At 36.4% G+C, this 22,068-nt stretch overlaps 2 protein-coding genes across 8 annotated transcripts; both read right to left on the bottom strand.

The window, feature by feature from the left end:
• Positions 1-11,450: 11,450 nt before the first annotated feature.
• Positions 11,451-16,192, bottom strand: LOC105220711 (prolyl 3-hydroxylase sudestada1). Of its 2 annotated transcripts, XM_011197171.3 has the most exons (8): positions 16,003-16,182; positions 13,462-13,552; positions 13,245-13,384; positions 12,988-13,185; positions 12,724-12,918; positions 12,180-12,655; positions 11,977-12,118; positions 11,451-11,911 (listed from the first exon to the last, which is right to left on the bottom strand). In XM_011197171.3, exons 1-8 carry the CDS (start codon positions 16,052-16,054, stop codon positions 11,592-11,594), a joined length of 1,614 nt encoding a protein of 537 aa, XP_011195473.1. In that variant the 5' UTR covers positions 16,055-16,182; the 3' UTR covers positions 11,451-11,591. The 2 variants fall into 2 exon arrangements, with proteins under 2 accessions (XP_011195473.1, XP_011195471.1); XM_011197169.3 differs by lacking the exons at positions 11,451-11,911; positions 11,977-12,118; positions 12,180-12,655; ... (2 more) ...; positions 13,245-13,384; positions 13,462-13,552 and adding an exon at positions 13,827-15,701 and having other exon boundaries at positions 16,003-16,192.
• Positions 16,193-16,548: 356 nt separating this feature from the next.
• Positions 16,549-21,889, bottom strand: LOC105220712 (ankyrin repeat and SAM domain-containing protein 1A). Of its 6 annotated transcripts, none has more exons than XM_029044752.2 (12): positions 21,730-21,889; positions 21,203-21,357; positions 20,897-21,134; positions 20,274-20,823; positions 20,022-20,190; positions 18,779-19,116; positions 18,353-18,713; positions 17,920-18,272; positions 17,434-17,843; positions 17,137-17,373; positions 16,942-17,073; positions 16,549-16,883 (listed from the first exon to the last, which is right to left on the bottom strand). In XM_029044752.2, the coding sequence occupies exons 2-12, from the start codon at positions 21,307-21,309 to the stop codon at positions 16,752-16,754; spliced, it is 3,027 nt and encodes a 1,008-aa protein (XP_028900585.1). In that variant the 5' UTR covers positions 21,310-21,357; positions 21,730-21,889; the 3' UTR covers positions 16,549-16,751. The 6 variants fall into 6 exon arrangements, with proteins under 6 accessions (XP_028900585.1, XP_011195476.1, XP_011195478.1 ...); XM_011197174.3 differs by having other exon boundaries at positions 16,552-16,883; positions 20,022-20,202; positions 21,683-21,869; XM_011197176.3 differs by lacking the exon at positions 21,730-21,889 and adding an exon at positions 21,518-21,637 and having other exon boundaries at positions 16,552-16,883; positions 20,022-20,202.
• Between the last annotated feature and the right edge of the window lie 179 nt (positions 21,890-22,068).

The raw sequence follows: 22,068 nt of genomic DNA, 5'->3' as shown, positions 1-22,068 counted from the left end.
CAACAAGCAACAACAATTGAAGCTACTCTACAACAACAACTTCGACAAACGCAAAGTGGCTCATTAGCATTACTGATTGCACGCATTTGCCAACACTTTACGAAAGATGTGCCAATAACAACAACAGCAACAACACTGCGGCATGACACAAATGAACGAAGAAAAATCCAAATACCAAAAATATAAGCAAAAAATAAAGAAAATAGAAGAAAAAAATACAATAATGTGAAGCGTGGTGACGCTGACTGCATGTGGGGTGGCTTACTACAACTACTAGTATTGCTGTTGTTGTTGTTGTTATTGTTCGAATTTTATTACGAAAATGTAGTTTTGTGTGCATCTACGATAAAAACACAATTAGTCACACCATCGCACAATCGCTGAGCTGCCGAGGCAAGTCAAGTCGAGTCGAGTGAGAGATCTCGAAAACACTTCAGAGTTTGAAGAGACACTACACAAGTCTTCATGGCACTTCGGTGCAAAAGCGTGTGTGTAAAAATAAAAAAAAATATATTTTACATGCATGTGTGTTTGTGCCATCACGTACTTGCAAGCGCATTCGAAATCAATGCGAAAATGCAAATTCTACAAAGATTTTCGCGGCTCGTACGAGTACATTGTGTGGCATGTTGCATGTGCAACTACTTGAATTGGTGTGTTGGCGTTGGATTTTATTATTTTTTGGATTTTTGAATTTTTATTTTACTATTTTTAGATTTTTTTTTTTCAAAAAATTTTAATTTCATTTTTGTTTTGTTGTTGGTATTCTCAGTGCTGTTATTCAATTTGCACGTTTTCACTGCGCATCATTGCTTCTAGCTTTGGCACAGTGAAGATGTGAATAATTCTCACGTTGTAATTGTGCACATACATATGTAAATAAGTGCAAAAATATTTGTTTGCACGCATGCAGATAGTAAACTTCGGGAGATTGACACATGTACACATTCGGTTTATTTGCTATATGTAGAGATTTTTGGTTATTTCTTGATTTTCTTGAAATTTCGTGAAACCAGTTTTCATTAGAAAATGATCAATGGTTGGAAAAGTTATGTGTAGAAGAAACTAAAAAAATTAAATTAAGTAAGTTTTCAGATCTCTAGAATCCGCTCGACTCGAAAGGTCTACGAAAAATCTGTAATGCGCCTAATATTAGGCAACAAAAACTCAATGTACTCTACGAAGCATAAAACATTGCCTACATTTAGGGATCCTCAGCGCAAAACTTTCAATTAATTACAATTAATTTTTTACTACAACAACTTATATATACTGACTACCTTAAAACACTCATAATCGAGTAAGTTACAATAGAATGCTCCTCCATACAAATTTCAATATAGATATTAGGTATACGAGATGTGTTCAAAAAATAACGGAAATTACGGCTTTTAACTAAAATATTTATAAATATTGTCGCCTTCAAAATAGTCCCCATTCGATATTATGTACTTATGTCAGCTCTTCTTTGAATCGTCAAGCCTTTGGTTCTTTCAGCGATTACTCGTATGCTTGCAACACGACAGCCATCTAAGGTTCTCTTTATTTTTGAAATAGGAAAAAGTCACACGGAGTCTTGATTGGCGAATATGGATGCTGGGGCATCGTTACAGTATGGTTATTGGACAAGAATTCACGAGTGTGAGCTTTCAATAAACCAAAACCGCCAAAGCTCATAGAATATATATCTAACTTTAGCGGCTGCAACAGACAAAGTATGCAATGAATACGTTGAAAATTTGTTCGTACCTCAGGGGCATGTATGTATAGCAACATAGTAAAAAAATTTACAATTTTACTCTCTAAACTCGTGAAATTTTAAAATTCCCGTTATTTTTTGAACATACCTCATATAATCTTGATATTTTTTTGGGATTAGAACGTTAAAGGCAGAAATATAAAAAATAATAACGATAAATTTTTTTATGTTTTAATTAAAAATATTTTCGTTAATCACAAGTTTCGTAACCATAATAAGCCAGTCTTCATTATCAATAGTTTGGGAATAATATTTCAAATTAAATGACTTTATTTTGTTATAACGGGTGATTTTTTTGAGGTTAGGATTTTCATGCATTAGTATTTGACAGATCACGTGGGATTTCAGACATGGTGTCAAAGAGAAAGATGCTCAGTATGCTTTGACATTTCATCATGAATAGACTTACTAACGAGCAACGCTTGCAAATCATTGAATTTTATTACCAAAATCAGTGTTCGGTTCGAAATGTGTTTATCGACAAATTTTGTTCAGCGATGAGGCTCATTTCTGGTTGAATGGCTACGTAAATAAGCAAAATTGCCGCATTTGGGGTGAAGAGCAACCAGAAGCCGTTCAAGAACTGCCCATGCATCCCGAAAAATGCACTGTTTGGTGTGGTTTGTACGCTGGTGGAATCATTGGACCGTATTTTTTCAAAGATGCTGTTGGACGCAACGTTACGGTGAATGGCGATCGCTATCGTTCGATGCTAACAAACTTTTTGTTGCCAAAAATGGAAGAACTGAACTTGGTTGACATGTGGTTTCAACAAGATGGCGCTACATGCCACACAGCTCGCGATTCTATGGCCATTTTGAGGGAAAACTTCGGAGAACAATTCATCTCAAGAAATGGACCCGTAAGTTGGCCACCAAGATCATGCGAATTAACGCCTTTAGACTATTTTTTGTGGGGCTACGTCAAGTCTAAAGTCTACAGAAATAAGCCAGCAACTATTCCAGCTTTGGAAGACAACATTTCCGAAGAAATTCGGGTTATTCCGGCCGAAATGCTCGAAAAAGTTGCCCAAAATTGGACTTTCCGAATGGACCACCTAAGACGCAGCCGCGGTCAACATTTAAATGAAATTATCTTCAAAAAGTAAATGTCATGAACCAATCTAACGTTTCAAATAAAGAACCGATGAGATTTTGCAAATTTTATGTGTTTTTTTTTTTTAAAAAATTATCAAGCTCTTAAAAAATCACCCTTTAGTTAAACACAAAAAATTAGTCATGGTCTTTACATTCATAACTTCATCCGGTTTTCAAGGGCCGTTTAAAGCGCTGACAGCTATTTTTGAATATAAAACTATTTTCATACTTACAACTCAACGATTGCGGGCTGAAAATCGTAACTCTTTGATAGTTTACAAATATTTAAGTAACATTTTCAAATAACTTTAATTTATGACAAATTAGATCCGGTTATGCAGCGTCTCCATAACTGACGCGGCATGCAAAAGCAAGAATTGTGCAGAAGAACTAATTTTCCAGTTGTTAGTATTGTATGCTTCCATTTGTATATACAAATGTAATTACACAAAATTTTATAATCAAGTTGATAAATATAATATTTAATATTTAAATACATAATTTATGCCAGCAAGGAAAAATTATCCAAGCACCCAGTTGGAAATGTTGAGTAGAGGCTTAGTATGATTTTAAGTTAAGATTCCACGAAAATGTCCAATAGTATTCATAAGACTATACGACTAAATCGACTTTTTTTCTGGGTACTGAACCAAACTCATTTTTCCAGTAGATCGGGTCATATGTAAAAAACGAATTTCGAAGTTAGTCTTCAAAATCGAAATATTTAAATTCAAAGTTCTAAAAAATACTTTTAAAAAAATTATTATTAATTACAGAACATAGCTCAAATATAATCACTTATTTGACAGTTTCATATTCCTCTACTAATTCAGACTTATTTTATGAAATTAAGACATTTACTCCATTGATTACTCGCCCTTCTCATTCATATAGACGTCACATGGTACACTGTGCACTTCCCAGCAGGGAAGCACCTGTTTAAATAACACATCAAAGAGCGTGAAAAACACTCCGCAAGAAGACATGACCTTGGATATGCCTCACTGAGAATGATTGCAAGTGTGGCAAATGCGTGTGGCAAATGCGTGTGGTTCATGCTTCAGGTGCTCCAGCAAGGCGACGCGCCGATTAGTTGCTACAAAACTGATAACGCCGATAAATAAATGCGAGCACATGAATGAAGAACAGCAATAACAGTGCGTCGCGGCGTGAAAACTGCTAAATGTTCAGCAGGTGTGAAAGATCACGCAGTGCACGCAAAAACAAAATACGAGTACCTATGAACTAATAGAGTAGCAAAACATTTCAAAGCGAATAATCAACAACTATTTTTATGACAAATATTTGTTTAGTAAACACTACTATTTAAATAAGAATATTCACAGAATATCTATACTCAATCAGTATCCGGTTGTACTTGGTGGTAATGAGTTTTATCTTTTGTTTGTTAGCAATCATCATCGATTTATAATTATATTTTCCAATATAAACAAATCAAGAATTTACTCACTGTAAGCTTCTTTCTTCATCAGCTTGGTACAAGTAGCATTCCATACTCGAATTACCATAAATGTCAATTGTATACTGTGTATGTGTAAGCCCTTATAAACCACTGTAAATATAAATATTTATGTTACTGATGACAGCACTAAATTATATAAACAAGTAAGGAAAGGTTGTACTCGGGTGTAACCGAGCAATTTATTTACTTAATTTTATTAAGAGAACACAAAATCCGACCCACATATTCGGCAAAAAGTCCTCTAAAATAGCGAAAATTCAAGCTACATTATATCTATGATTTTACGTTCACCTATATTTGCAAAGATATCTCACGTATTACCGATATAAATGGTAAAAAGTCCACCGTAAGTTGGAATATCAGCATATGAGGTATAAGGCGGCTAGAGAAAGTATTGACCTGATTTTACCTAATTTTTGGCACAGAGACACATTATTACATTTTTAGAACAGAAGTATTCCCTCTGAATTTCTATAAAATATCTTAGAGAAGTACCGATATTTTCAGTACAAAAAATTAGTCACAACCACTGAGGTCCTTGGATCAATGTTTAGTTGAAAAGTAATAGTCCGATTTCGGTGATTTTTAGACACATTAGAAATACAGTATTTGTGCAAAGTTTTGTGACGAAGAATTTCTTTAAATTGGTCAAGTAGTTCCTGAGGTATCGTTTTTAATCCATAAATGGGTAACGGCACGCCCATTTTAAATTTTTCAACCCAATCTTAGTGCAGCTTTTCTGTACCATATTTACCAGGAAATTGAGGGTTTCTGAATTCCAGCACTTTTAGCAGTATTCAACATAATCCTTGTACGAGAGGTACGGATTTCATCAATTTTCATGTTGATATAGCCTTAGTAGCTTATGAAATATATAAGAAACTTACTAGAGAGTGAGGCCACTCCCTCTTTTCAAAACTTTTTAAATAAAATGCATACATATATACCCATCTAGTGTGATTCTCTGTAGAAAATTTTGATTTATATAATTCTATGTCTATCTCGATTAGTTTTAGGTGTTACAAACAACAGTTAGGTGAAGTATTTAATTAAAACTTATACTCCTAGTTCTATGCTTAAGTAGGTTATGGTGTTTTGAATCAGTATAGATGGAAAAGATTTACAATTTTTTCTCGCTACAAATTTATATATTTTATTTACTAAAAGCGTAATAATAATAATGACATTTAACAGAGCTTTCATATAATTAAAAGCACTTCAAGATTTCTTAAATTCTATTCACATGCTCGTACTTAAATTGCCCATTCAAAATGGGTATTTTTTTCCAACATCGCACCGCCACATCGCGTGAACTTCGCGTCATGTCAAGGTCCTTCTAGCACGAATCCAACGAACTCAATGCAGCTCACACGTTGATCATCTCATCATCTTCAAAGCATGTACATACATTTGGCTGTGTAACTTTCAAAATTGTATATATGTACATATGTAAATATTAATTACAAGTCTTCAATTTTATTTGAAAGTTTATTTCGGGGCACACAATGTAACATCTTCATCCAACGACATACCCAACTTCACATGCAACAAAGACAGTTTATAAATCATACGGAAATTACCTGTGTCTATTTGAGCTCAAAGCTTATAAGCTGACTTACCACAATGCAATTAGCTGTGCTTCGAGTTATTGTTGTATGTATGTACATTGTAAGCGCTTCGGTTTTGAGTTGGTTACACAAAGCATTCGTTAATAACCGCAACTATTTTATTGAGTAAATATATTTTAACACAATTCCGGTTCGTGTGAACTCGGCAAACGGTATTGAGGAATGCAACTATGTAACGGCATTAAAATTTAGAAATATTTATCCATAAATATACTCGTGCACGAGTGCTAACTTCTGTGAGAAACATTACTTATTTGTGGATATTATATTATGATAGGCCGTGCAATCGTAAAGCGCATGCGCAAACGCATTTATTCAACTCCCAAAGCTCTATTATTTTAACTTTATATTTGAAACATTGTCCATTGCAGAATGACCTAATTTAGTTTTGTAAAGTATATAAGTCTAAACAAAAGATGACAGCAATATATTTTTCTGATGTGACGAAGGCACATCATATTTTGGATTATGTACATTAAGGCGGCTTAATGCTGTAAATAAATGATACCGATTAATTTGATGGAATGCCTACTGAAAATAACAGCGCTTATGTAGCAAGGCTAGTGGCTTAGACCGATTACGTTCAACAACTAAACTAGTATTTGTGCAACATCGGTTCAGAGATTTTGAATGTCGTCTACTTTATCAGCATTAAGTGACTTAACTCAGGGCAATGAAAATATATTTCCAAAAAATATATTTCGAAAATATGATATTGTTTGTGATTTCGTCTTATACTTTATACTAGAGCGGTTAATCGAATAGTAGACAACTTACTACTATCCGAATAGTGCAAACCGAATATTATTATTCGAATAATGCCCTTTACACATTGCTTCGGTTTAATATCGTTAAAAAAGGCCTGGTTAAAGACTGCATAGATATATTACTTTATTCTTCAATTTAAAGTAATCAGGTTAATTTATGAAATGGAACCATAGACATGTACCTCATTCCAAAATAATAAAGTTCCAAATATTTCGTGGACATTTAATACAGGAATAAAGCTGGCGGAGACTCATTGCAATTTCATTATTTTGAGGACTACTACTCACAATTCGAAAGCTAAAAGTGTTAGAATTAAATAGGTGGTACGTTCTCAAACATCAAGTTTAACCCTTCCACTAACCATAAAACCACAATAGAATAGCATTGCAATTGTCATAGTTATTTTTGATCTAGAGTGATCCAGAGATCATAACGAAAGAAACGAATTTGGGGACAGTAAAGCAACTATATATAACTATAAGGCGGAAACTTCTTGCTTTCTCTAATGAAGGAGAACTTGAGTAGAAGTATAAAATATAAAACTATACCGCTTCTAACGGATGATGGTGGACTTTTACTAGAAAGGTTCTTAAGTGGTTCAGTAAAAGGTTCCACATTTTCGGCCAATGAGAGATACTTTCTAATAATTTGCAAAGGGTTTAAAGGATATTCTCAAAAAAGATGTATCAACTAAATGCTAGGCTTTTTTCACTAAGCATACCAAAATTTAGGGGTCATTCTATTGACTTCTGCTAATAAGTCAAAAGGTTATCTGTAGGTCAGCCATTACATTAAAAAAGGTTAACGCTATTGTTGACAGCATAATATAAATTCCACGGCGAACTAATTAAAATCGTTGTTTTTTCTTCAAGTTTTGCCTTACCTTCCGTTAACATATAAACATATTTCTAATGCTGAGCTATTTCTTCAGCAAACAAAATTTATTGCTTTAGTTATTATTATATTTTTGCCGGTTTTTAATTGTACAAATAAATTTTTTATTGTCTCTTTGTCAAGGCAAAACAAGTCCAATACTTATGCCACAACAACAACAATATAAAGTGTTATTGCCGCGCTCGAAGCTTCTGGCGAAACTGTTGCCAGCTTAGTGGGTCTGGCTGCGAACTAATAGATACAACTGCTCAGGTTACAGGTAATAAATTACAGTTAGCATATATTTTTGTGTGTTTGTTTGCAGTTGCCACTAATTTTCAGTCTCACTGCAGTCTTGTTTTGCGGCCGTGTTGTTGATGCTCTACCACCAGCCTTTGGACGATCATAAATGAATAAAAATAATAATTAAGCAATTAACAAAAAAAAATAAATTTATAATTTGGTTAAATGTTAGCGCTGTGTTGTTGTTGAGTGGCACTACAAGTGATGAGCCCTTGGAGCTGAAATACCAATCGGTTAATGAAATGGTTGAACTAAGAAAAATAATGAAAGAAATGCCAAACAGATAAATGTTAACATCAAATGAACATGATCTGTCTTTTGCAAAGACACTATAAATCAGCAGCGCCGTGGAGTCATAAATACACAAGTAGGGATGGGTTAAGCTCGAAACCGTGAACTATTTACTATATACTATAGGCCGACAACACATTTGAAAGATGTCTTTATGAGCTTCGAGATATCTCTGGACGTAAAGGAAGCTAGCTCAGAACGGCTGGCATAACATTCTCATATTTCATCCAATACTCACATTCCCGATCCAAAAAGAATCCAAAAGCCATCAAGAATCCACGCGACACATCTGATCGTTTATATGCCTCTATACGTGTGTTCCAAAACTAACGCGAAGTTTCGTCGAAACACTTTCTAAGCTCGACTTTTGGGACACTCTTTGACTCTTTCAACGATTTCTCGTATGACTGTAAGACGACGGCCCTTTAAGGTTCTCTTTATTTATGGAAATTGAAAAAGGTTTCAATGGATTGAATTGGACTCTGAAATTCCCGTTATTTTTTGAACACACCACTTATATTAGAAACAGATGGACTTCTCTAAAAAGAGCCCAGTTGGGTAATTTTATGGATCTCACGGCCTCTGTTTAAGGGTCGGGGCAAGAAAGACTGATCCAGCGCTGTTCCCCTCAATTTAATCATAACTTCTATTCGCTAATTTTTTACTAAAACCTTACCTTACTTAATTAAGAAGACCGCAATGAATTCTAAAAATAAAAAATAAACGAAATTCTTAATTTTAATTATTTTTTTATTATCCACAAAATATAATTTGATATTAAATTTTATGTCTGTCGTTTTTTTCTTAAGTGCTTTTAACTTTACTTTAACCAATGTTGTTGTTGTAGCTTATTGTTGGTACTGTTATTGTCGGCACGAAGTAGAAAACATATAATTGCGAGGAGAGCCACAACACAAGCAAGCGCGCCAACCTGACCTATTCGCTGTTTTCCCACGCTTCCTCTACACACCGTCGCCTTAGCGTCTGCGACCTCATCACTCTGGGGGCACTTTTCGCTTTGGTGGTGGCATCTTCAATCGATCGCTCAGCTTGTCGAGCGCAGAGTGTGGCATTTTTTTATCGTTGATAGCCCTGACATCAAATGGCACCTCACACCAACACACGCACACACACGACTGCATGCACTATGACTGCAAGAGAAGCGGAACTTTATGCGCAACAACAACAATAACAACGCCAAAATCATTGTTAAGCTGTCAAAGACTCAGCGTGGCTCATCAATGATTGCCGATGATGGCTAAACTGGCGTTTCGCCGATTTCAAGTGGGCAACCTTATTGAAAGTTGAGACGAAAAATACGAGAAATCCATACATTGTAAGCTTATATGTAAGAGTCTATGGGTGTGGGTGCGTGCGTCTAATTAATGTGATAATTACTGAAATTTTCAAATGTGCAGAAATCAAAAAGTAAATTATTGCAATTAAAAATGAATTTACATACACTTCCATGTACTTTTATTATCGCCAATCTTGGTATTCTTGATGAAACGCGCAAATTTGCGGTTTTAATGATCTGCAGAGTCGTAAAAAATAAATCTAGCAGATTTCTAGCAACAAAATAACACGCGTAATGATATAAAGGGTGTGCATTTTGGATATCATATTTAGATTAACCTGCCTTGTGATTGATTGTGTGTAGAGACATGGTTACAGTTTTGAACAGTAGGATCCTTCACTGTCAGGAAATTGTTTCGATTGGAGAAATGGGCTAATAGAGAAAGCCACTGGCTGCGGGCGGCGGGTCTGCGTCAAGCAAAAGGACTACTGGGGGATACAACACCAAAGGGCTCAAAAATGTAATAAACCTCCCAACGTGTAATGTCACTAGTGGGACTTCATACAGACCACTGTGAGCATAGGAAATACCTTTATGTACTACCTATGGTCTCATCGGTAAACTACCGCTTCTGTGACATGGAGATCGCATCACTCACTATTCTGGAATTCGTCAGAGTGCCGGAAATAATGCAGTCGTTGTAGATACACATACGTAGGGTTTAATATACTATATTTCGCAGTGTTTACAACAACTTACTATCTACCAATGGGTAGAGCTTTAATCAGTTTGCAGAAGCTTATAAAGTACAAAAGATATTCCCCCACAGCCTTAATATTGTGTTAGAGTGATATCATATGTCCGGGAGTATTAGCCCGTTAATGTATTGAGTTGTAGTTTTTGTGGATTTTATATTTAGCCTAATGATCTTGAAGGATGGGTGTTTGAAATGGCAAAATGCTTAATGTCCACCAAGAACTTAAGGTTTTTCTAGACCGAAATCTGATTTTTGTACTTCTTTTTTGTAAAGAGGATCGACAATATGCCTACTCTATGTATCGCACCGCAGAACTTCGTCAAATATGTAGAACACTAAAGATAATCGAGGGACATAACTGAAATGATCCCGAAATCATTTGAGAGAAGTGCCCTCAATTTAAAAGATTATCGAAATTAATTTTTTGAGACAAAAACTTCTCCTAGGAATATCAATGGAAATACCAAGAAGAACCAGGTCCTTTCCACCTGGTTTTTCCGATGGAGTGGAGGTGTTCCTTTTCCTCTGTTTTCACCAGCGAGTACTGCATCGAACACTTTTAAAGCTGGAATCTATTCGGACAACAGGCCCTAGACTGCGGAGCCGCTGCCATATTCGCTGAATTATGTCAATGACGGCGAAAACTCCATGAAGTGAGACGAGAACGATGAGGGACTTCTAAACTGGTCTGGTTTTGGTTCTTCGAGAGAGGACTTTACTTTTCAATAGCCTACTCAGTCCAAAGTAGCACCTGTTGGCAAGAGTGATTCTGCGTTGAATTTCGAGGCTGACATTGTTGTGTTGTTAATGCTGGGGATGGATATGATTTTAGGATCGCGAAATTAACTTCTTCTGTTAACTTCCTAAAACGCTCCTATAACCCTTACCAGTCCATTGCTACTCCAATAAAAGGTCTAATAACTTTTACCACAATAGTTCGAAGTGTTGAGCGATCTTTGGTAAGTTGATGCATTATTATTAAGTGTATATTAATTTTTTGGATATTGGCTTGAATTCTTTGGAATAAGAAGCACCCTTTAAACAATGTTTCAGGTATTTTAACAGTTATCCTGCATCCAAAATATCGTTCTAACCTTTCCCAGTTGTTATTAAAAACCTGCCTTTAGGAGAGCGCCATAAAAGTTTGAATCAAGCTCCATCAATAAGATTTAAGTTTGATTAAAACACATACTATTTATACGAAATTGTTTTTTTACTCAATATTATCAGCGAAATCATTACAGTCTATAAATTAATAATACTACCATGAATTTGTAGCTAAATGACATACATACAAAAGCAGTACATACAAACGTACATATCAATTAATTACAGTTAGATCAAGCGATTTTCTGCATTTCGCAATTTCGTCAGCAGTTTACGAATCATTGTGAACGACGTGATCACCGGCACCATAATGGGCAGGAACAATGGAATGTAAATGGCATATTTTTGTTCATCGGGAAAGTATAACTGCGCCAATAGACTGGCATCGAAGAAGGCATGCTCCGAAGCGGCAAAGGCAGTGCGTGCATAATCGGAAGCAGCCAAGAGATTGCCGGCAGCAAGCGCCTGCTTGGCCAAGAGCAATTTTTTATACGCGTCATTTATGGACTCGCCCACGTCGTCATTGATAACAATGTAACTGATGTTGTCTGTAGAAGATATAAAGTAGCGTTATTTTCAGGTACCGTTATATTATGAATTGGGAAACACTTACCCAGCAGCTTGATGAGGCTCTGCAGTGTATTGCTTGCGGTCGCGATGTGCATTACTACGCTACGGCGTATATAAGCCTCGTATTCCCAACGACGTGGCGCTGTCTGCTCCAAAGCCACCGTTTTGACGCCCTCTAAGTTGAACTGAAAATGCAATTACGTAAATATTGATTGAAAAAATATATTTTAATTGTTAGTGCCGCACCTCCGCATTGATGTCCAAGAGCTTCTGCAGTTGATACAACATAATTTGCATGACGTCATTGGTATTCACGTAAAATTCGACCGGCTGTTGTGCCGTGTTGTAGGACAGACAAGCCTCGATTGGCGGATTGGCAATGATAATGCCACCCCATTTGGGCGAAATGAATGAGTCCACCTTCTGGCGTGTGGCTTGCCTGTTCTGGCGATTGTAAATGTGCACGGGCGCAATGTCACAGGGTGTTATGTAAACCACTAAATTAATTGCCGGCTTGGCTGTGATGCCAACGCCAAGATTCTTTTCAATCGACGTAATTATGTGCGGTAAATCGGCCTCGCCCAAAGCGTAATGACGACCTATTTTAGAGCTATCGCGCACTTGCTTTAAGTCAGCTTCAAAGGGGAGTTGGTATTTCCATTGTGTGGTGAGCGTATAATTGGATATTTGTGAGACTTCCTTCAGAAATGGCGCAATGTAGGCTAAGAAGTTAATTGGAAGGCAAATTGTTAATAAATTAATAAAAAATTAATTAATTTTGTCTACTTACTCTCCACAGCCATGCGCACATTCCATTTGGCATTCATTATATCCGGGCGTGGATTCAATATCGAAACCACGACATCATACTCAGTCTGTGGCGCTTCACTCTTGACCGCTTGTCGGTGGTTCTCGTTAAGTATCTGCTGAATGCGATGAGTTTGGAGTAAAAGTAGATTTATGACCTGCTTAATACGTGTAGAAGCTGTAATTAAGCGAAGTAAGGAGTAAATAAATGTAGTCAGTAAGAATAAAATTTCTAAGGAAAACATACAGGTATCACTCCTTATCAGCGCGGAACGCTCGGCTGTGAGCAAAACTTCTTCTTGCAATTTTGGCCATTCAATGAAGATGAAATCTCCCGCTTTAATTTCTTCCGCTTTCAGCAATATATTCTCCAGACTAGCGGGAGTTTTGGTATGCAGCGATTGTTCAAATGGCGCAATTTGTACAAATTGTGGATGCCATAGCTCTGTAATGTAAGAAACATATTGGAGAAATTCTGATATTATAAATGAAGTGAAAATATACCGTTATTGGCATAAGCTTCCGTCAACTCTTTGACTAGCAGTTCACCGCGTGACTTTTCAAATGTGAATATGGCTATCTTGGTAGCGATTTCTATCGGTTTGTCGCTCAAACTCAAGATGTCCGCTGATGGTAGGTTGACTCTGTTATGAAATTTTTGCAAAAAAAAAATATATTGTTATTAATAATATATAAAATTTATGTATATAATTTAATTTACCTGTACACTTCAGTTGTCTTCCACCACATAGGCACACCAACAATAATGACCACAATCATGAAAGCCATGGAGGCAAAGAGACGATATTTATCTGGAAAATATTAAGCAAAGTTAAGTATCACGCTTGAATTTCACTTTTGAATAACGGTTTATTTAACAATATAAATGCAACACAGGGAAGTAGAAGTATTTAAATTTAATTTTTTAAATAAAAAATTATTTTCACTTTTCAAAAAAAAAATATTTTCACTTTTTAAATATTTTTTTCACTTTTTTATTTATGTAATTTTTTTTTTATTTTTGGAATGAAAATACAAACCATTTTCCGCATATAAAATGGAATTTCGTCACACTCAAACAAATAATTTGGTCATTTGGAACAACTAATACATTTTTATTTTATTATTTCTGCATTAAATAATTAAATTTTAACAAAATAATTAATAGGAGGTATAAACTGTGTTTTGCTTGCTTTCAAGAGTTCTTGCATGCTGCATTATGATTTTCATGCACCGTTATACGGTACTATGTGCCATTCTTTCAATGTAACACAACACACAAAACATTTGTTGTACAACAGAAATATAATTACTGTTATCATATCGATAATTCATATGACTAAAGATAATTGTGCGTCGTCGCTTAGAAATCGTTGATTAGCGCTCTGCACTATTCTTTGTAACTGCAAGAAATCACGTAGACCGGCCCTCTTTCCAGCGGCGTATTACGCGAGACATATTTGGTAAACTTCGTCGTGCCTTCACAACGATAAACAATATTCAGCGCATTATCCACTGGTGTAATTGTTAAGAGTACAGAGTCATCGTCCTCTTCATCGAAATCCATATCATCATAATCTGAACCTGCATTTCGTTGCTTTGGCAGCGGTTCATCCGCTTCAGGCGAGAGATAGGTAACAATAGCAGCGCCTTCACTTGCATTAAGGTAATAGATTAAGTCCAATGTGTTCTCCTCGCATATGGCGCCGTCACCGAGCACCGTGTAGTTGCCGTGTGACCAACGTTGTAGCTGCAGATTATATGTTGGCTCAGCTGCATTTGGTCCAGCCAAGTCCAGATCGGTGTAGTCACGTAGTAAGGCAAACATTTCGGTGCTTGAAAAAAGTGAAATCAAACGTGATATCGCATTATTGGCCGTATCCAATTCGAGCACTTCGTAATTGTGCGCATTCGCTGGTCCTTCGCGACGCCATTTCAATGTATCATCGTGCAATAACTGTTCGAGCGCTTGTTCGAAAATTTCACGCCTTAAAAACTCGTATAAACAAATCTCCGAATTGTCTTCGATGCGTTTTTGTATGCTTTTTTTGGTTTGCGCTTTCAAGTATACCTCGTTTAAGAGTTCACTGATATTGATGGGTAGCTTATTTACGGGTGTTGTGAATTCTTGTTTTTCAAATGGACGCATTATATCGGCGATTAAGTCATCATTAGACGCGCCATGGAACCAGCCGTTTATAGTAAGACGTGGATAGTCGAACGATGTGACTTCGCCTACTTGATGAAATGAACGCGCGCCGACTTTGAAAAAGGCAAATTGGTTATTTTTAGGTGAAATTTTTCGCTTCACGGGGAATAATGGAAAACCATGTTCATCACTGTTGAAGAGTTCCAAACAACCTCCTTGTTCTTCACGCCACTGTTCCGCATTCTCCCAAGGTGATAAGTAGTATATGAAAGCTATTTGTCGGTCTTTCAGTAAGTCATCGTGCACCAATAGGTAATCGCCGCAAGTATACATAGAGCAAGACGCAGAAACATAATCTAATTTTAGGCCTGTCAAAGCCTCTAGCCACGGTCGCACGGTGCGTCTTAGCATTTGTAAGAAACTTGTTAATAATTTACAACTAGCCATATTAGACAAGTCTGTACTTTGATAGAATTCGTACAAATCCATTTGTTTGCGTGACCATTGCACTTTCTGCACCATTTCGTCAACAAGTTGTCGACAAGTAATTTTGTTTTGTAGCAGATCGGGTAGCAGGCATACTTGAAAGGGATCTTTAAAAACTTTAACATCCGTTGTCACATCGTGAAAGTCTTGTTTCTCTTGTGAGCTCCATTCTGCCTTTAGCTGCGCTGTAAATGTTGGTGTTGTGTATGAATGATTAAGTGTTAGGTCAGCTTTGATATTTTCTGCTGAGCTAAGCTTTGCTACTTTGCTTTTCGGTTCACCATCAACAGTTCCTTTAGTAAAACCATCATTTTTGATGCCAGCAACTGTAAATGCAATACAATGAATTTTATTGTATTAACTAGAAAACTACAAATCTCATACCTTATCAAGAACTAGGATTTTTGTCTTAAAATTATTATTTTTTCTTTACGTTGTTGCTTGTAACAGCTTAACAGTCTAAAAATAACTGAGTACACTGCAAACTTTCAAACTGTGTGAAACATTTTGACTTGATTTGTAAGAAATCCAAACATTTTCTTGTAAATAAAAAACGTGCTAAATAGCCTGTCGGCCTCACCCTGCACATGGAAGCGTACCATCTAATGTAAATGCACACCAGCTTACCTTCGCCATCAGCAATATCCTCTGTCGTAACTTTCGCCTTCGACTTTTCCATTTCTGCCTTTTCGGATAATATCAGCGATTTTTTAACAATATCCACAAAATAAAACAAATTGTTATTTCTTCAATAATGTGAAAATATAATTTTCACACCTGACGGCGAAATGCCGTATGTCAAACAATGACAGGGGTGCATTTCTGCTGAAATGTCAATGTTGCCATACTGTGGTAACTTTAATTAAAATTTTTTGCGAAAGGTGGTAAGCTGAACTGGCTGTAAATTTGAATAATTCATATATAATTAAAATATGTATAGTTTTCATAATAGTTATATACTGAAATCATACGGAATATGAATATAATTGTTTTACAAAGGAATCGGTGTTGTTATATTTCGAACGTCATACCTAATTGCCGTAAATAGGTCAAATTCGAAATATATTTCTTTAAATTCTGCGCAGGATGTACTGATTGAGTTTCCGGACATTAACTAACGAACTATAGTAAACAAAATAAAAGATATGCGATTTTTTTCATAAATAACAAGTTTGTATTAAAACATTAAAAATTAACAAAACTCGAAAAGCGACGTACGATCTTGCAAGAATCGTAAAAAATGCGATAAACAAAACCTTGTAGGCTTTAAATACCATCATTAATACAGTTTTACATTATAAAGACCAACGACTAGTGGTTGAATACAAAATGAAATAGAATTAAAAATTATAGTTAGCAGTTAGTTATAGGTCAAACTAAACCTCGGCTATATTTTCCATAGACGATGAATTATTAGAAAACGGTGCGACATCGTCTTTGCTTAAAGCTAACTGATATGCAACTTCAAAAGCCTCTCCCAACGTCAAAATTATCTCATGCGATAATTCCTGAAATGATAAATAATAGTAATAAAAAATAATATAAATGTATAAAACAGCTTTATACCAAATTATCCACCATAAAAACGTGACAGTAATGCATATCTTCTTCTTTAGTAATATAAGCAAAATAACGCAGGTCCTCAGCATCCTGGCACACGCAATTGATGTTTTCGATATCGTGCGTACAAATGGTGGACTTAAAATATACGTGATTAATTATTTTTCTTAAAAGCATGCCATTAATAATTGAAAAACTTACACTATTTTCGGTATTTAAAAACTTAACACCAGCACAGGACACAGCAAGACCAACTTTTAGGCGCGTATCTTGATTAGACTCTTTGAGCATTTTGGTTAAATTATTGCAATCCTTCAATAGGTTCGATTCGCGCTCCTTAACTACCGGCAGTGGAGTGGCATTTCGTTTAAATTTTAATATGGATTTTCGCGTGGACGTAGTACCATGCAATTCACGTATAACAGTGGACCCTAGATACTGAAAAAAGGAGACAAATTACCTTAAATTGTTTGTACAATTAAATCGCGTGCGACTTACATATACTGTGTAGAGTATTTGTCCAAAAATAAGTGTATTTGGCGAATGGCACCAGTTGTTTGCACAATCATCGTTATTACCCAAACACAAAGCAGCTGGCCTACGTATTTGCAATGAATCCTTGTTGTTCAAGGTGTTGCTTTTATTGAGTTCCAATATTTTTTGCGACTGTTCATTGACCTCATTACCAATACTTTCTAGTATTGTATCAATCTCTGCCCACACTTGGGCAGCATTGAAATTTTCGTTATCAACAGATTTTCGCGACTGCGAAATATTTCGTTTGGGTGGCAGCGGTTTTATCGAGCGCACCAAACTCGGTGAGCGTAAGCCACTAGAAGCACGTTTAACGGCGGAACCATCCTCCTTGACATCCAACGCCAAATTTAAAGTGGAACCTTTAAAAAGACCTATATGGAGAGGAAATTTGATATTTTATAATCACAGAGTTTATATTTTATTTCGTGGAACTAAACTGAAACTCACCTGCAAAAGGCGCGTCACCCACAAACTCCTCCACACAATCTGAAACACGTGAGCTCAATGGAGAATCTGGCAGCTCAAATTGATTTATTGCTTCCACAATGAAGGATTCTAAATCTGGATGTGGTTGATGATGTTTCAGCCCCAATGATTTACGCTTGTTATGGACGCTGGTAGGTCGCATAAATTCGAGTATTGTATGCTCCGCCTGTGTAACCGACGGTGGCGGAAAATCGGGTGTCGGCGAGTGTTTCTTATCGTTAATATTATGGCAATTATTGTTCGCATCTTTTGCGGGCGATAGCTTGCTTATTGGCTGCGGCGCCGGTGGTGGTGTTGGGCTTTGGTCCTGCGGTCTGTAATATACACCTGATTATGTGAGTATGCGGTGTAACTGGTGCACAACAACAAAACAACGTGATGTTATTTTACTTACTTTTGAGGCATGGTTGGTGATAACGATTCCGCCGCATACGTGCGATTAATATTTGAATTTGATGTGGTTAACATGTGATTAATATTGGCATAGTCGTTGGTCTTTATGGAACGTGGACTTGGTATGGGTTTTTTCGGTAGTGTAGTGTTATTGGCGACGCTTGTAAAAGTGTTTAAATTAGACACTTTTACAAACTCATCAACACCACGCTGTCGTGTAGACACATGCGTGCTGGACGAATGCGATTTTTGTAAATGAACGGGCGCTGTAACATTTGGCGAGGAGCGTGTAAAACAATTTGGGTCAGTCATCTCTACATACTCATCCACGCAACGATTGCGGGTGTTGGCGTTAATAGCGCCTAATGTGTAGATTTTTTAAAATGAGTGCCAAATAATATCAATAAAAATGTTAAAGTGGACATACGTTTCGTATTAAGACCATGGAGTTCATGCGCCGAACCGGTTCGGGTCAATGGAACACTTTCGTTTGTTTTGTGCGTCATTTGCGCATGGCCACCATATCTACTCGGGCCGCTGGGACTACGGGTGCGGTGTTGAGTATTGAAAACACTAAACAGTGATCGCTGTTTCTCTACTGCTGAAAAGGCAGCCACAACATTGCGGCCGTCTGGACAAAAAGCAGGCGCAATGTCTGTATGGGAGTTTTGCCAAAGAATCGGTTTCATTGGTAAATAGTTAGATTGCGGCTTGCAGGTCTGCTCGAGAGAACTCATCGAAACAGAAAGTCTATTTGGTTTCACACTACAAGAGAATATTACATATATAACATCTCATAATTAGTGTTAATGCGGCTTTTGTTACACTCATTACATACATTCATTCGTGAATATATGAGATAAATAAAACTACGATTTATATATGTGTGTGGCACGTTGGCCACGTACGGGAGGAAACTGTAAGCCGCACAACAAGTGGCAGCGTGGCATAAATACAAGATAATATTAGCAGGATGAGCAGAGACGATGAAATGGCAACTCCAATTGCAATGTTACAACAATAATAAAGTAAACAATTTACAATTTCACATTTGTCCTGATTGTAGAAGCGTTTAACACTATAAGTTTACGACAGGCACTTACGTATGACTAAAATTTCTGTTAGAAAGCCAATTTGTTTGTTGTTTTTGTTGTGAACGCAACAGGTGAATTAGATTGTATGAATTGTGTGAATCACCAAGCACAGAAACGCAAATGGATTGATGCAAAATAAATATGTATATAAATATGTATGTACATTTAAAAGTCGCATAGTTGCAGATGATTTTTAGGTAAACAGTTATGCATAATATATTTTTTACAATGCTAGACACATACAGAACTTTGGTTAGTTGTAAATAAATGCTTTCCATTTATATGCATGATAGGGTAGTTATAAGTAGGTATTATGTATATGTATGTAAATAATAATAATATTTATAATAATAATAATAGTATAAAGCTTCGCTAATCACAATAGTTAATATCATACTAATATTGATTCTAGTGCTGGGTTGCATCTTAAGCGATAAGGATACGAGTAGCTGTTTAATGACAAGTCTGTGTCACGTTTATGATTAATGATCGTGGACAATGGGTGCAGCAAATGGAGCATTCTGAGTGTGTGAATTACAATACACAAATGAGCCATTCATTCGTTCCCAGTCTTACGTCTTTGGCATTAAAAATTCCTTGTGTGCAATAGCACTGACTTTTGCATCGTTCTGCCTTCGTTCGAAGGCTAGATTTGGCACTGGCGAGATGGAACTATCGCTACGCTCATGCTCGTCACCGTCGCTCAGCTCGTTTATTGGCTTAAAGTGTGTACCATTCGAGGCGTCTTTATAAAAATCTAACCAAAAATTAGCAAATTTGTTGTTTTTTCTTTTACAATAAAAAATACGCTCGGATCGTACAACGTACCTTTTATTGCGCATACGATTTCGTAAGTTACATGTGGTGGATAATCCTTGAGCAAATCTAGTGCTGTATGCCCTGAGCCGTCGGTAGCATTTGGATTAACACCAGCTTGTAGCAGCACATTGACCACAGCCTTCTTGCCACAAAGTGCAGCCTCGTGAAGGGCAGTGCCCGAATTAGTCATAATGTTTACATCGACACCGGCGGCTAAGAGTGCTTCCACTACTTTTTTATGGCCGTTACGACTAGCTAAATGCAAGCATGTGTGTGTGAATAAATGTGTTGAAGGTGAAATTGTGTACGGCGTAGATTCAATAGCTGAAGTTGTAGGCGTTCGGCTACCAGTTGAACGATATGGTGCTAACAATTCAGGATGTGTGCGTATTAAGGTTTGTACTGCTTGTAATCGGCCGAATTGCGCGGCTAGATCTAATGCAGTTTGAAAACTATTATTGCGCACAGTTGGATCAGCACCATAGGCAAGTAAAATGGCTAGCACTGTATTATGGCCATGTTGTGCGGCACAATGCAATGGTGTCTCATTGTCGATAGTCTGGAAAGTGGAGGCAAATTTTCATTTTGCATTTAATTTGCTAATTTGACTCTAGAAGAAAGTTTCTACCAACCTGTGCATTTGGATTTGCTGCTTTTGGTGTGTGCAGCAAGAGCTGTTTTACTATCTCATCATGACCAGCCCAAGCTGCTAAATATAAGGGTGTTGATCCACGTATATCCGGCATATCGGGCGCAGCATTTTGCATCAATAGCAGTCGCACAATATTACCGTGTCCATTTAAACATGCGTGATGTAGTGGCGTATAGCCATTTACATCTTGACTATTGATGCATGGGCTACGCCGAAAACTAAAAAAATTAAATTTGATTTTATATTAAGCACATACGCGTAAGAAAGTTTGTTTATTTTAACCAACCTTGAGAATGGCCCACTGTTACGTTTCGAAATCTGCTCAAGTATTTTGCCTACAACAGCAATATTTCCGATGCGTGCTGCCTCCAACAGCTCTTGATCTTTGCCCATTGCAGCACGATGTAAAGTTGTTGGAGATTACGTATATTGTAAATATTGCTGAAAATATACAATCAAAGCATTTACAAGGGAATCATGACTAATCACGCACGCAAGATGCTTATCGTTCTAATTATCTAAAATATATCTATTGCTACTAGCACTAAGTGAATACTTTTCGCACCAAACGTTATATGCACACGTTCTATTTAATTCTCACATTTTAGCAAATTTATGTTCATTATAGCACTGATCTAATGTATTTAGTTAATTAGGAAAATTGCTTTGTACTGTTATCTATGCTAACAGAGATTTGTTTACTTTATGTTCAAGGTCTTTTCCGAGCATACAATGTTAATTTAATCACATTCTGTAACACACTCACCACTTAACTTTATTTGTTATAAAACTCATATAATTTAATTAAATTACCAATTAAGAACACCAATTCATATTCCTCACATAATTTGCACGTAATTCCATTAATGAAAATGAAATTTCTCTGCCCAAAAACTACTATGTGCAATTTTTGGGCCGTTCTAATTTCTAAACCACTTGTAGAGTTACCAGAAAACACAATATTTATTTTCAGACAACACAAGAAGTTCACACAGCACCAGGTAAAACGAAGTGGCAGCCCAAGTAAAATAAATTACCTTATGGAATGAATTCAGCAGAAAAACATAACCTAAGTTGCCAACGCTTAAGTAGTAATATTCATATTGAATGAAGAACCAATATTTTTATTCAGTTGATACTTTTTTGAAAAGC

Source organism: Zeugodacus cucurbitae, chromosome 2 (assembly GCF_028554725.1).
Source record: "Zeugodacus cucurbitae isolate PBARC_wt_2022May chromosome 2, idZeuCucr1.2, whole genome shotgun sequence".
NCBI classification, from domain to species: Eukaryota; Metazoa; Arthropoda; class Insecta; order Diptera; family Tephritidae; genus Zeugodacus; species Zeugodacus cucurbitae.
Note: the sequence above shows the minus strand (reverse complement) of the source record. Positions and strands in the feature narration are given on the sequence as shown.

Bases quoted from the DNA above. Each gene is read 5' to 3' on its own strand.
- LOC105220711 (XM_011197169.3), bottom strand. From the start codon at position 16,054: ATGGAAAAGTCGAAGGCGAAAGTTACGACAGAGGATATTGCTGATGGC. The intron at 15,702-16,002 runs GTAAGCTGGTGT...TTGCATTTACAG, and splicing joins GGATATTGCTGATGGCGAAG to TTGCTGGCATCAAAAATGAT.
- LOC105220712 (XM_011197173.3), bottom strand. From the start codon at position 21,309: ATGGGCAAAGATCAAGAGCTGTTGGAGGCAGCACGCATCGGAAATATT. The intron at 20,824-20,896 runs GTTGGTAGAAAC...TCCACTTTCCAG, and splicing joins CAGCAAATCCAAATGCACAG to ACTATCGACAATGAGACACC. The intron at 16,884-16,941 runs GTATAAAGCTGT...TTATCATTTCAG, and splicing joins TTTTTATGGTGGATAATTTG to GAATTATCGCATGAGATAAT.